This window comes from Vombatus ursinus, unplaced genomic scaffold, assembly GCF_900497805.2.
Source record: "Vombatus ursinus unplaced genomic scaffold, bare-nosed wombat genome assembly UNPS02014820.1, whole genome shotgun sequence".
In the NCBI taxonomy this organism is placed as follows: domain Eukaryota; kingdom Metazoa; phylum Chordata; class Mammalia; order Diprotodontia; family Vombatidae; genus Vombatus; species Vombatus ursinus.
Window position 1 is genome coordinate 11,392,420 of NW_020954598.1, and position 14,614 is coordinate 11,407,033.

General features: G+C 40.9%; 1 protein-coding gene across 1 annotated transcript in view; it reads left to right on the forward strand.

Moving 5' to 3' along the window:
- The window catches only part of GRB10 (growth factor receptor bound protein 10), a 294,569-nt gene that overhangs the window by 233,134 nt on the left and 46,821 nt on the right, over positions 1-14,614 (forward strand). Inside the window, exons 7-10 of the mRNA XM_027837264.1 lie at positions 1,359-1,410; positions 1,443-1,570; positions 6,452-6,586; positions 7,049-7,121. Coding sequence (XP_027693065.1) covers positions 1,359-1,410; positions 1,443-1,570; positions 6,452-6,586; positions 7,049-7,121 — 388 coding nt within the window. The remainder of the gene's footprint in view (positions 1-1,358; positions 1,411-1,442; positions 1,571-6,451; positions 6,587-7,048; positions 7,122-14,614) is intronic.

Sequence of the window (14,614 nt, forward strand, 5' to 3'; positions counted from 1 at the left end):
GAGATTTTAAGCAGTTTGCCACGAAGTCTTTCTGGTAATAAACAACAGAACCAATATAAGTACTCTCTATTCTACCACAAGACGGCCTCTGAAACAAAGACATTTATGAAACTTAGGATGGTTCTATATTTGCCAGAATGAAATCTTTTCTCTCCGTTTTCAATTGATACAACGCTTTTGCTCATCAGACGCCTCAAAAGAAAAGAGTTCCATCCCCCCCAGCAGTCATCTGACACACATCCCTGATGGTGAAATGGAAAGATTTAGAATTAGAAGACCTTGGTTGGAAGCCTACCTCCGTGCCTCAGTTTCCTCATGTGTGAAATGAGAGCCTTAGACTAGTTGACCTGAGGCCCATCCAGCTCCCGTCAGTGTGTCTCGCTAGTAACGTGTGCCTCTGATCCCTTGAATCACCAGCCTGGCTTATAACCTATTCCTGGACACAGATTGCTCTCTGAAAGAGCTTATCATTATTTCACATCCATGTTTATGCCAGAACGTAACAACATTTAAAAAGAATTTAACAAGGTTTTAAAACAGAAATTTAAAGTTCCTCCACTGCTTATTTGTGTCCCATTTCAAGGAATAACTGAAGCTGTTCTGGAAACTGGGGTGGATGTCAGGAGCCACAGGCTTATTTCTTAGATGAATTGTTAAGGTCAGTGGTCATAAGTAGAACAGAAAGGGCACCCAAGCATCCTACCCCGAGGAGAGGCCCAAGAGACAAGTGGTTGTGGTGGTGGTTGTTTGTGGTTGTCATTTTCATCGTTGTTTATAAACTAATTTCCCCTCTCACTAGTACTTCCCGACACCAATCCTGTCATAGGTTCCAACTCTCCTAAAGGAATCTTTTCATAGAATTGTCAGAACCAAGCAAAAAACTCCATCCACATGGACCCATCATTGCTCTGATCTCAATTTAACTGGCTCTGAAAAAATTTCTGTGAATTAAGATGAGCTTTATCCCAGTGAGAAATATCGGGCATCAGTGTTCAGAGGCTCTGTACACTTGTTTACTTCTGCCTGTGCTAACTGAAGGACTCCAGGTCCACAAATAGCTGCATTTTCAGTCCCCATTAATGGAGCTTGTGCAGCAGGTTTTGACTAAAGGACAATCCCAGACAGTCACACTTGGATGGAGATACATGGTCTAGTGGCAGGTTTCCTGGTGTGAGACTCTGGAGATCTAGCGTCTAATCTGCTACTCACTGTGCAGTGCGTTCCAAGGCCTTAGTGTCCAGTTCCAAAAGTCTTAGCTGTTAAACCCTAGATAGCTTAAAACTGGGCTAAGACTTTTGGAATACCCTGCTTATGTGACCTTGGGCAAGTCACCTCTCTGGGCCTGCTTTCTTTTAAAGGACCGGGTGTGGTGGTGCACACCTATAATCTCTGCTACCTTGGGAGGCTACAGTGAGCTATGCCTGTTGGTTTTCTGAACTCAGTTCAGTATTGTGATGGTAAGCCAGGAGGAGCAGGAGGCCAGCAGGTTACCATGGGAGGAGCGAACCAGCCCAGGGTGGAAATGGAGCAGGTCAGAGTTGCCATGCCAATGAGTAGTGAGATTCGGCTGGTGAGTAATCATTGCACTTCCAGCCTGGGGGAGATAGAGAGAGCAGGTCTTTAAAAAAATATAATGAAATTAAATGATAGAGCTGAGCCAGATGTTCACATCAGAAATAATTTTTTTTAAATGGAATGGACCTTTGCATTTTCTAAGGTGGTCCATTCAAGCTCTGAAACTCGGTGGTGCTAAGTTTGCCTAACCCACAGGGTGAAATCTCAGGCAGAGTGCTAGAATGGGAAAGCCTTCTTTGGCTACATTATAAGGGGCTGTTATTGGCCTTGGATTGTTATACCAAAGTTGTCGTAAGAGTTTATAATATGAAAGGGTCATAGATTTAACTAGAAGGGGTGTAGTACAGAGGATAGAACGCTGGGCCTAGGGTCAGGAAGACCTGAGTTCAAATCCAACCTCAGACACTTGTTAGCTATATAATTCTGGGCAGGTCACTTAACCCTGTTTGCCTCAGTTTCTTTATCTGTAAAATGAGCTGAAGAAGGAAATGGCAAACTATTCCAGTATTTTTGCCAAGAAAACCCCAAAAGGGGCATGAAGAGTAGGAAATGATTGAACAACAATCCTAATTTTTGCAAATTAGAAAACCTAATTCCAGAAAAGTGCATTAATTTGTCCAGGACCACACAAGATAGTAAAAAAAATAGCAGAACAGGGCCTCAAACCCAGGTCCTCTGACTTCTAAATCCCACATGATTTCCTTTGTACCAAATAAACTTTAATTTTTTTAGATAGGTGTCTTTTTAATTATGGGCTTTAGCCTCTGAAGAGGGAAAATTTCTTTTTTTCAGTTTACTGTATTTTCAGCTCTAGACATTTTGAAGTAGCTGAGATGCAATTTATCTAACCTTTTTAACCTCATTTTCCCTGTTTTCAAAATGAGGTTCTTGCTTAAGAACCCTTATCAAAGCAATGACCAACATCTCTCCAGAGAATGCAGAATATTAATCACAGAAGTGTTGGGCTCATGTTGCAGTAGAAGACAAACATTTTTGGACATAGCCACATGTGGATTTGTTTTGCATGACTATGCTGATTTTTAACAATTTGTTATATATATTTGTTGGTCCTGTTTTTAATTGGGGGAGGGGAGTTTCAGAGCAGTAGTAAGAGGGTTGGCAGTAAAGATTGACGCCCTCCCCCCCCCCAAAAAAAGGAGAGACATTGAAATATTTTAAAAAGTGCATAGCAGACTCCAGAAGGAAATTCAGAAAGAAGCACAAATAAGCAGAACTATTTTGAAAGTAATGGATTGAATTTATCAGGCATTTTTCAGAAGCAAGGAGGATGGAATGGAGATTTTGTGCTATACTTAGTGTATGGAATTGCTTGGGATTTTTTTTTATGTTAAGAATAAAAAAATGATAATAAAGTGAGATGCTTGGTCTGTCTTGTTTCCAAAGCCTCTCCCAGCTCTGTGGTTTAGGGACAGCATAGTTTTCTGACAAAACACAGTGTCAGGAGGTCCAGGTTCTGGTGTTCGCTGCCTGGGAAGAAAATCACCCAACTTCTTTGACCTTCTATGTCCTCATCCATAAATGAGTGAGTTAACCTTGAAGATTTCTGAAGTCTTAGCTTTATGATTCTTTGATCCTCAGACAGTCTGTGTGCTGGTAGACAGAAGTTCTCACTAAATGACTTCCTAATAATTGACCTTTTTCACTTTCTCCACTGGTATCCTTTGTGGCATAATCACTTCTAGTGTTTTTGTTCGGGACTGCCATGTCTGAGTAGGTCATAATTCTAGAAGGTTGGAAAAGCCAGTTTTCAACTACCTCAGGGTATTTACCCAAAACTGAGGGGGTGAACAGAACTGTTCCATTCTGTTTACCCATTTACCTTTGGGCAGCTACCCGAAACTATTCTGAGGAGGTGAGTAACCCCCATTAGTTAACTGGCTGCCCTTAGAACCTTGACCTGGTGGTCTGGCATCTTGAGGGAATCACATTGTGAGCACAATACAAAAAAAAAAAGTGTCACAGGTCAAGGGAATTAGAGTGGGGAGGTCATAGTCATAAGGAAATAGACTGTAAGTTCCTGGATTGTAACTCTTGGGCTGGGGATGATGTCTTATTTAATTTAATGTTTCCCTCCAGGTCCCACACAGTGCACATAGTAGGCATTCAGTAAATGGTTTGTGGAATTGAGTCAAAGGGACTGGAGAAAGAACGCAGATGACTTGTAAAGTTTGTGCTCGCAGTGTGCCAGTGTGCATTTAAGATTAATTACAATTGCATTTGCTCGTGGTACAGCATTGTGACTTTTTGTACCCTGGGTTTAAAATGGCTCTTCTCCAGAACACATACCCTGCCTGCCTTGCTGAGATTTAGTATGACACTTTGAGGCACCCTCTTCTGATGGGTGAAAGAGCACAGTATTTAGATCCAGAGACTCCTAGATTAAAATTCTGCCTTTGATTCTTAACCCTTGGTAAACCTCTGAAATATTTGGCTTCTCTTAGCCTCAGTTTTCTCATCATAAAAATGGGAGGGTGACGATAATACCTGCCATGCAGGTTTGCTTTGAGGCTTATAGGAGGAGTACTCTACAAATGCGAGCATTTCTTATATACTTAAATATGTCTCCTGAAAAATTCCCCTTTATAAATTTCAAAATGATAGTGATGCCTTTCTGTAATGGAACTATTTTTCAGAGCGTCCATTTTATGTGAAGCAGTGTAGTGGAAAGAATACTGCATTTAGAGTCAGGATTTAAGTTCAAATCTTGATTCTGTTACTGTGTGACCTTGGGCAAATTTAAACCTTTCTGGGCCTCAGTTTACTCAACTGTAAAATGAAAGGTTTGGATTCATTGTCTTCCCAGGTCCATTCTGTTTCAAAGTGCCCAGTAATCCAGAGTTACCCACTTTGCCACATGGGCACACATCCTTAATAAAATACATCCCAAATAATGTGCAAACAATTCAGTTTATAAACTTAATTTCTGAACAGCTCTCCTCCATCAATGTGTCATCATCAATGTAGGTCCCACTTCTGTAGTTCTTGGAGGTTTACAAAATGCTTTCTTGAAAAATTCTGAGAGGCAGGAATTACAAGTATTATCATACCCATTTTGCAGATATGTAAACCTAGACAGGTTGAATGATTTGCGCAAGGATGCACCTCCCCTCCCCACCCCACCACTTGTGTTTAGTTAATTTTGCTGAAATTTTTCCCCTCTTTTTTAGTCTTTGTTATAAGGGATGGCTCTCTGGCATGATAATAAGATCATCAATTTAGAGCCAGAAGGGAAAGGAAGGAGGTGAGTTATATTGGGAAATGTAGGTGATGGGTAAAAAAAAAACAAAACTAAACAAAAACAAAAGCTATCACAAAAAATTAAAAACAAACAAACAGAATTCCTGCTATACCATAGAAATTGGTCATTGGAATTTCTATTAGAGATCCTCTGAGGACAAGCAACAAGCCTTTATTATAAAGCACCTGATATGTTTCAGGCACTGTGCTAATGGCTGGGGATGGAAAGAGGCAAAATGTAATCTCTGCAGTCTGAAAGTTCACATTGGAATGAGGGACACAACATTAGAAATAGCTATGTACAAATGAGCTTTACAGATGAGGAAACTGAGTCACAGAAGTTAAATGTCTTATGATATGATTACGGTTATGATACTTTGCATCCTAATGAACTTTAGTGGAGGGAGCGGAAATGTCTCTGGATTTTTTCATAATACCAGAATTTTATTATACTGTATACAGCTTTTTTTAATCCCCCTCTTTAGAGGCAGCTGCGTGGTGCAGTGCACCAGTCTTGGAGTCAGGAGGACCCGAGTTCAAATCTGGCCTCAGACACTTACTAGCTGTATGACCCTGGGCAAGTCATTTAACCCTCTTTGCCTCTTCCTCATCTAGAAAATGAGCTTCAGAACAAAATGGCAAACTGCTCTAGTATCTTCGCCAAGAAAACCGCAAAGGGGGACATGAAGAGTTGGACATGATTTAATAACAATAATCTCTTTAGATAGTCTCCAAGGTTTGTAAACATGGATGAGGTTTTAGCGGTGATGGGGTTTGATATTTATTTGGTTGTCTGCTTCTTGTATAGTTATTTTTGCATGAAAAGAAAAACCAGATAATTTGTGGGTACTCATGGAAACCTACCAAGGCATCAGGAGCCAGCACCTTGCTCAGTGCCAGCCACATAGTAGGCCCACCCTCAATTAATGCTTATTGAAATCAATCTTTGTAAGCATTGCCAGGGCAATAGAAAGTTCCATTCCTACCTCCCAGCTTCCTGGAACAGACCCATCCACCGCTTTCGTTCCTCCCAACTCTCCCTTCTCCCCTCCCCACCCCCAGTCTGAAGGGGACAATGGCTTAGGTTAAAGGAGGCTTTGGAAGTTTCCCCAGTAAAGAATTGGGAGTAGGAGGAAGAAACAACGAAAACAGAGTGTGTGCTTGAGATAGGTGGGTAGAAGATTGCCATCAATACAAAATTATTTTGTGACAGTGATGTGAGTCCAGTGGCCAGAGCAGGCCCCCCTCCCTATAATTTCTGTGTGTATTCTGATCTCCTTGTCTCAGATGAGCAACCAGAGGTTCAGATATCCTTTCAGAAATGTTAATACATTCCAGCCCCAAGGGCTCACCCATCACCCCCTTCTTCTTAATTTGTGGCCATGCTCACACCCTTGGCATGGTCCCATGGCTCTTGGCTACTGGATACTATCATCTGAGACAGCTAGAGTAAGTTTGCAGACAGTGACGAATGCTTGATATTTCTGAAGGACGGTCGTCCATCTCTTCTCTTGAGGACACCAGCTGACTTACATAGGAGGGCAAGAGCAGGATCAGGGAGAATTCTTTCCTAACATTCGAGCTGGCTGTTTATTTATTTATTTATTTATTTGTAAAGGCACCCACTGGACATTTGGAGCATGCGATTGTTAACCCTCGGCCAAGTTTGCATAGTGGCAGTGGAGGAGATAATAGCTGGAATTACACAGCCACAGCAGAAATAGCAGCGAATCCCACAGTGACCATGCGCTGCGTAAAGCGCTATTCCTTTCACATTCTAAATTTATCGTTCTTCAGCTTTCATGAATATACCTTTGTTATGCCATGCGACTGGGTGAGAAGGAGCATCTGACGGGTGTTTTCAGAATAGCCTTCAGAAATAACTTGAGTTCCAGCTTACTTTCTTTCCTTGGGTACTGAACAGTCTCCCCGTCTGCACCACCCTTGTCATCTGCCTTCTCTGTCACAGAATCTAAAATGAGGCCACTCAAGAGGATGACATCTTGAACAGTGTCTGCAAATGTGCAAATGATCATGATGGGAAAAGAACCGGGGCAGTGTGTGTCTGCACTTACTTTAAACAAATGTCACAGTCGATGGAAACTGAACCAAACAGTACTGTAATTTCCAACCACATGCCTGAACTTGAATGCTTGGCCATCCTCACTCAGAGAAACCCAGGGCATGAATCCAGCCACGATGAGTGAAAAAGAAGAATGTAGAGGGAGGGAAAAAGAGAAAAGAATATTCCCAGCTTGGGTCACCCCTGAGGACACTGATGATAGAAGGTATCTGTTTTGCAGACTACCTAGATCAGTTGCTAGGATGGGTCAGGAAACTAAGGACATGTTTTTGGATTTCAAAGCAAAACTTTTATGTTGGGAAGTAGTCGGAAAGTAGCAACCTGTCTTCCAGGCCACAAATTGAGTTCTTCTGTTGTGAACAAGGACAACATCCATGCTGAATGGTGGCAGGACCCGACAGCAGCAGAGGTGGGCCAAAAGTTGTTCGCTAGGGTTACTACAGGAAGACTCCCAACTCAAGAGCTTGATATGGTAATGATAGCTTTCTTACTTAGTTTGAGAACAACAATGGTACAAGGTTCCCCTTTGCCATAGTATCTGCAGCAGTGGCAAATATTGCAAATTCCATTTTGGAGTGAAATGCCTCACGGAGCTGCTTCATCCTCCTGAAGGCCAACAGATTACTGCCATCACCCAGAACTGCCAATTTCTGTCATGCTATAAAACTCTCAAAATTAGTCTTGTGGTAAAGAGCATGGCAGCAACATTACTATTTTTCCATGGCATTCTTGTAGCATTCACATATTTTTTTGCTCAGTACTTTCAACATTTTATGTAGGCTAATATGTCATCACCTCCCAAGATAATTCTGAGTTTTGGCCCAAAAGGAATATTTTTAAACTAAAAGGAGCCCTGTTTCAGATACCCTACATATGGTCCTAATCTTGTGAAGGGTAATCTCTTCCCTCTTCTCCTAACTCCTTATGCCTAGCAACTAACAGGCTGAAATATTTTTTAATAGGTCCTGCGGTTATCATTGGTGTTCGAAACTGGAAAGTGGCAACTCGGAGGGTGGGGGTGGGGGTCTCATGGATCCCAAAACAAAATAGGTGAGAGGATTTTCTGCAAGAGGGCTCCAGCCATCTCAGAACAGCATTTTCTAAGACGGCCCCTTTCTTGAATAAACTTTGTTGAACCCTAGCCTACTAGTCAGGTGTTTTTTTCATTTTTTAAAAATTTATTTACTTTTATGTAAAACCATAGAATCTCAGAGTCATAGGAACCTTAGGCTTTTTTCCTCTGTTCATTTCCCCATCTCTCCCACCCTCTGCCTAGTTTATTTGTAATAGATTATGTCTGTGTAATAGAAAATGGAAATTTTTTTTAATCTGTTGAAAACTTAGTGTGCTTTGCTCTGTGCATATGCCCTACCTCACTAAGATTGGTCTTTAAAAGACAGTCAGTGACAATTAGTCTTGTTGAATGCTTTAGTTCTAATTAAGTTCCGTGTGGAAACAAGTATTGACTTACAGAACTATTCTTTTACTGCTATTTCTGGAACTTCATTTCTTTTTTCCCCAAGAACTTTTTTTCTAATCATGCCTATATAGTTATTATTTTTTAAATGAAGCCAGTAGATTTTAAAGTAACTCATACATTACTGTTAAAATAACCTCTAAATATTTCATGCCTTTTTAGTTGTTGATTTAAGCTAAGCAGTCTACACCTTTAAATTTCAATACCATACCAGGAATACCTGGATTTTATGTAAATTATTACAAGAAAACCATTGACTAGAAATTAATAAATTGAGGTGAGATGCTTGTTGTAGATGATATCAGACAATAGGTGTATATGAAACATATTTTATATCATAGAAATCATTCGTATCTACGTCATTTACTCCACTCAGCAGATAGTTAACAAAGCTCTTTGAGGGCAGGACCAATTTGTTTTTTGTCATTGTATCCTTAATACCAAGTTCAAAGTAAGTGTTTGGTTTGATTTGACTCTTTGTTCAATAGGAGGAACATTAGAATTGGGAGTGGAAAGATGTGGATTCCGTTCCTGGCTTTCCTATTATCCCACTTCATTTCTCTGGGCCTCAATTTTCTCACCTCTAAACTAAGGTTGGATTAGCATAGAGGAGCCTCATTGTCACCGTGAATTTCAGGGGATAGTACTGTATATTAAGAACCCCTTCAAGGTAACATTCTCTGAAGCACTGCAGTGTTACAGCCACCAGAGGGAATATGGCAGCTACACTCTTGGCGGTTACACCCTTGCCATGGCGAGAAGGCGATCATTTCATTCTTTGTACTTGCATCCCCAATGCTTGGCACACATAGTAGGCCTTTAATAGGTTTTTGTTGATTGATTGCCTTTAGTAAGAATATATTAGCTTGCAATTTATTTCTTGGACAGCCTTTGTAATAAAGGCCTCAATAAAGGAGAACAGAGATATAGAAAAGGTAAAAGAAGTTACAGAGTTCAAGAATATGATCCTTTTCAAAGCATCTCCTCCTCCCTGTTCCTCTTCACTCCCTTGGGCCCTCTTTTTCTTTCTTCTGGATACACCTCTGACAAGTGGTTATATAGCTTGTTTCCTCCCTCCTCTCCACACCCCTCCCCCTTTCCCCTACCTTTCAGTTGGAAGGGAACTCACTACCTGCTAAGGCAGCCCATTCCAGTCCTGACATCTCCAGCTGTTAGGAGTTTCTCCTTATCCTGAACCAAATCCTCCTTCACTGCAGCTTCTTTTTATACATTGTTACTAGTTCTGCCCTTTCTGGCTAAGCAAGACTAGTTTAAAAACCTCTTCTTGATAATGGCCTTTTAGATAGTTCAAGATAGTCACTGCATACATCTTCTTTCTTGATATACCACCCGCTTGTCTTCCTGGTTCAGTATCCCCAGTTCATTCAACTGATTCACTTGTGGAATGTTCTCCAGTTTCCTCATTAACCTGATTGCCGTTCTGGATGTGCTTGAGTTTTTCCTTTCCAAAATATGGTTCCCAGAACTAAATACAGTATTCCAGATGTGGTATGACAAGGGCAGAGTCCAACAAGGCTATCATTTCCCTTATACTGCATAATTTATGCTTCCTTTATGTTCATATTAGTTCTCTCTCTCTCTGTCTCCCCCCCCCCCCAATCTCTCTGCCTCTCCACTGTCACCTTTTTGGTCAGAGATTGGAGAGGTCGGATACTTTGTGTTATGTCATATTTTGCAAATGGATACATTCACATTCATATTTTCCCTTCACCATTATGTCCCATTGTAGACTCTTTGAGCTTTCAATCCACAAAAATCCCCAGATCTTCTCAGAACTATTGTCTTCTTTTTCTCATTCTGCACTTGTGTAATTAATTTCTATAAAGGGCTGTACTTTATACTTACTCTTCCCCATTAAATTTCAACTTCCTGAAGGTAGACCCTTATTCTAGGCTGCTGTAGTCTTTTTACATCCTAACTCTCATGCCCCAAGCCTGTTGAGTCACCTTTTCTTTGTGATTTTCTCCAGGTCATTCTAGTCACCTTTGATGAATGTGGCCAAGAGGAGCATTCAGCTTGTCTCATTAGATGGTGGTCTCTCCTGTGGCTGCCATGTACTCTTTCCCATACAGTGCAGAACTTTCTCTGTAGCAATTTGAGATTTTCCAGAGCAGACTATCTCTCCTCCCACTACCACTCTTTCATTTCTGCCTATCCCAATCCACTCTATGGGGTTGATGTAGTCTGAAGTGTCAACACTGACCCTATTCCAAGGGAGGGAGAAAGGAGCAATGTCACTACATCAAATCTTGTACAATATCTTAATAATGTCATTTTTAAAGTAGTCTTCTCACCGATGTACTCTGTGCTAATTCACCTCTCTCAGGGCTTGCATTTTTTCCAGTGATGTTTCCAGCTTCTTTTTATACATTGTTACTAGTTCTGCCCTTTCTGGCTAAGCAAGACTAGTTTAAAAACCTCTTCTTGATAATGGCCTTTTAGATAGTTCAAGATAGTCACTGCATACATCTTCTTTCTTGATATACCACCCGCTTGTCTTCCTGGTTCAGTATCCCCAGTTCATTCAACTGATTCACTTGTGGAATGTTCTCCAGTTTCCTCATTAACCTGATTGCCGTTCTGGATGTGCTTGAGTTTTTCCTTTCCAAAATATGGTTCCCAGAACTAAATACAGTATTCCAGATGTGGTATGACAAGGGCAGAGTCCAACAAGGCTATCATTTCCCTTATACTGCATAATTTATGCTTCCTTTATGTTCATATTAGTTCTCTCTCTCTCTGTCTCCCCCCCTCCCCCCCCCCAATCTCTCTGCCTCTCCACTGTCACCTTTTTGGTCAGAGATTGGAGAGGTCGGATACTTTGTGTTATGTCATCCAGTACCTAATCATGGGGGAGGGGAAGGAAGAGGGTCAGAAATCCCATTCCCAGAAGTAGTTGGCATTTACTTAGTAGATATCATATGCTTATTTACACGAAGGGGAAAGTAGATAGACAGACATGGAGAGGCCCGGTTCTTTGTGATGTATTCTCCTTTGAAAAAAACATATCATGTCATGAAATTTATTCAGTTTAAATGCTTGATATTTATATCAGTCAGCAGGCATCTTTTATGCACTCCCTTTGTTCCAGGTACTGTGCCTGCTGTCAAGGAGAGGGAGGACTGAGGAGACACATCCAAATACAAGTGCAGAATATAAAAAATAAATACCACAATTTCTAGTGGGCAGCTAGATGGTGTAGTGATAGAGCACTGGTCTTAGAATTAGGCAGACTCATCTTTATGAGCTCAAATCTGAGCTCAGACACTTACCAGCTGAGTGACCCCGACCAAATCATTTCTCTCCATTTGCTCAGTTTCCTCATTTGGAAAATGAGCTGGAGAAGAAAATGGCAAATCAGTATCTTTGCCAAAAAAAAACCAAAACAAAACAAAACCCAAATGAGGTCACAGAGTCAGACACAACTGAAATGAGTGAACAAAATTTCAGGTAAGAGGCACTAGAAGCTGGAGAGATCAGGGGGGAAAAACTCCTTTAGGAGGTGATATCTGAGCAGACCTTTGGAAGAAAACAAGGATTCTAGGAAATGGACTGAATGCTTCCCAGGCATGAGAGAGAAGTGAAGTCAGGTTAAATAGTTCCTTATAACTTCTTGCCTAAGACATAAAACATATATTTAAATGCTTTTGGACTAGTATTTATGATTATCAAGTGACTATTTTGGATTGAATTAATTGTAGTAGTAAAGAATTTATAGAAGCAAGGACCCTTTCCTTTCATGGAGGAAATAAGAGTTTGGAATTTGTTGAGATCATCTCCTCCAACTCCTTTATTTTACAAAGGAAGGGAAGTTCCTTGCTCAGAATCACAAAGCTAATAAAGGGGGTTCAGTGTTTAGTCAGTCATGTCAAACTCTTTGTGGCCCCATTTGGGGTTTTCTTGGCAAAGATATTAGCGTGGTTTTCCACTTCCTTCTTCAGATCATTTTACAGATGAGGAAACTGAGGCAAACAGTTAAATGACTTGCCCAGGATTACACAGCTAGTAAATGTCTAAGGCTGTATTTGAACTCAGGACTTCCTCTTTCCAAGTACTCTATCTACGGCGCCACCTAGGGTGACAGAGTCTGTAATTGCACCTAGATCTTCATATTGCATATAGCAGTCTATCAACTGCCTTATGGTGTCCTAGGTGACAAAATTATCATTATTGTTAGGCAATTGGGGTTCTGCCTAGGGTCACATAGCTAGTGTCAAGTGCTTGGTGTGAGGTCACATTTGAACTCAGGTCCTCCTGACTTTAGGGCTGGTGCTCTGTCCACTGCGCCACCTAGCTGCCCCCAAAATTCTTGTTATTATCTTTTCTGTCCTGTATTATCCAGCAAATAATCATCCTTCACATTGTTCTTTTTGAATATCAGATCATGGAGGGCATTAGAGATCACTTTGTGTGGTTGCTGTCCATCCCCCATAATTTGAAATGAATCTAGTTTAATCTGCTCAATTTGTAGGTGAAGAAATTAGAAAGTATTAACTGCGTTTTCCAAGGTTGCACAACTGGTTCAGCCTAGAAGAACTAGGACTCAAATTCTGGTCACAGGATCAAGCATGTTTATTTTTTCTACCATACCAAATTTCTTTCAGTAAACTAATAAGAGAATCTCTCCTGTCATTGGCCCATAACTTCATTAAATGATTGTATAAGCACACACAGGGAGTAGCTCTTGCAGCAAAAGACAGTAAGCCCTTGTTAGTTTTAGAAATGTGTCTCTTCATACAGTCACAGATTTGAGAAATTCCAGAGCCAGGGGTACAGGAGACCAGTCTGGTGTTAGACGTAACTCCACTCAGCGCAAAAGCCTGGAAATACCCTATTTTCTATTTTTGAGATGTGATTACCGCTGAGCCTTTGGCAGAGCTCCCCAGTTAAAGTCAAATAGTTCTTTCGAATTCAGGGAGGATCTTGTCTAAAGCTGGTAACCCTAGCAGAGAAGTATGCAGTATATAGAAATGTCAGCAGCAGGTTTCTTGAATATTGCATAAAACACTGGTTAACTTCATTTAGGGAGCTGTACGCAGGTCTGGTAACTTAGTATGAAAATACAGCCTGATCAGAAGTACTGATGTTTGGAGGTGCTTTGACATCAGTGTGATACCGCTTTTGAGTGAGGGGTAAAAGGGAGTGTTTTAGGGCTGTAAAAGGGAACCATGCAGAAATAGAGAAACCCTCACTGGGATAGTGACGTTTCTTCCTTCAGTTGTCATTGTTCATGAATTCTCTCGACTAGATCAGAAAATATGTGCTGGTATAAAGGAAGAACTAATAACAGGAAACCACAGAACAATGGCACATTCATTCCCTTATCACTTGAGTGCTTTTATGGCAAACTACGATACTGAGGCATTCTGAGGTAGTGAAGCATTCTTACCCCCAGCCATGCTGAATAGAATGACCTTCCATGTACTTGGCATTATTAGTTTTTTTGTTTTGTTTGGTTATTGTTGTGGGGGTTTTTTGTTTGGTGGGGTTGTGGTTTTTGTTGGTTAAAGCTATTTTTCTTAACAGTTCATTTTATTCTAACTGGTGAAAAAGAAATTGGCAACCCTGAGGATTTGGGAGGTTTGCTACCCCCAACCCCCACCTTAGCTCAGATAAATTAGACTTTCTCAGAATTGATATTTTCACAACAGAGTACCTATCAGGGTACTGAAAGTCAACCTCTATTTTTTTCCCAGAGTTTAATTACTTAATATTAATTCAATAGACCCGTTGGTAAGTCCTCTTAATTCTGTCTCCATAACACTGGTCATAGGGCAACTAGGGGGCGCAATGGATAGAGTGCAGACCCTGGAGCCAGGAAGATGGGAGTTCAAATGCTGCCTGGACACTTACTAGCTGTGAGGTTCTGGACAAGTCATATAACCCTGTTTGCCTCAGTTTCCTCATCTGTAAAATGAGTAGGAGAAAGAAATGGCAAACGACTCTATTATCTTTGCTACAGAGATCCCAGATGGGATCACAGAGTCAGACACAATTGAAACAACTGAACAAGAAATATCGGTCCTTTCCATCCCCTCACCTACTTCTACCCACCACTATTATAGTTCCAGACAGCACCTTTCACTTTTACTGTTGTAATATCCTCCTAACTGGGCTCCATGCTTCCAGCTTTTTTCCTTCTCCAGTATGTCTTTTCTTTCTTTCTTTCTTTCTTTCTTTCTTTCTTTCTTTCTTTCTTT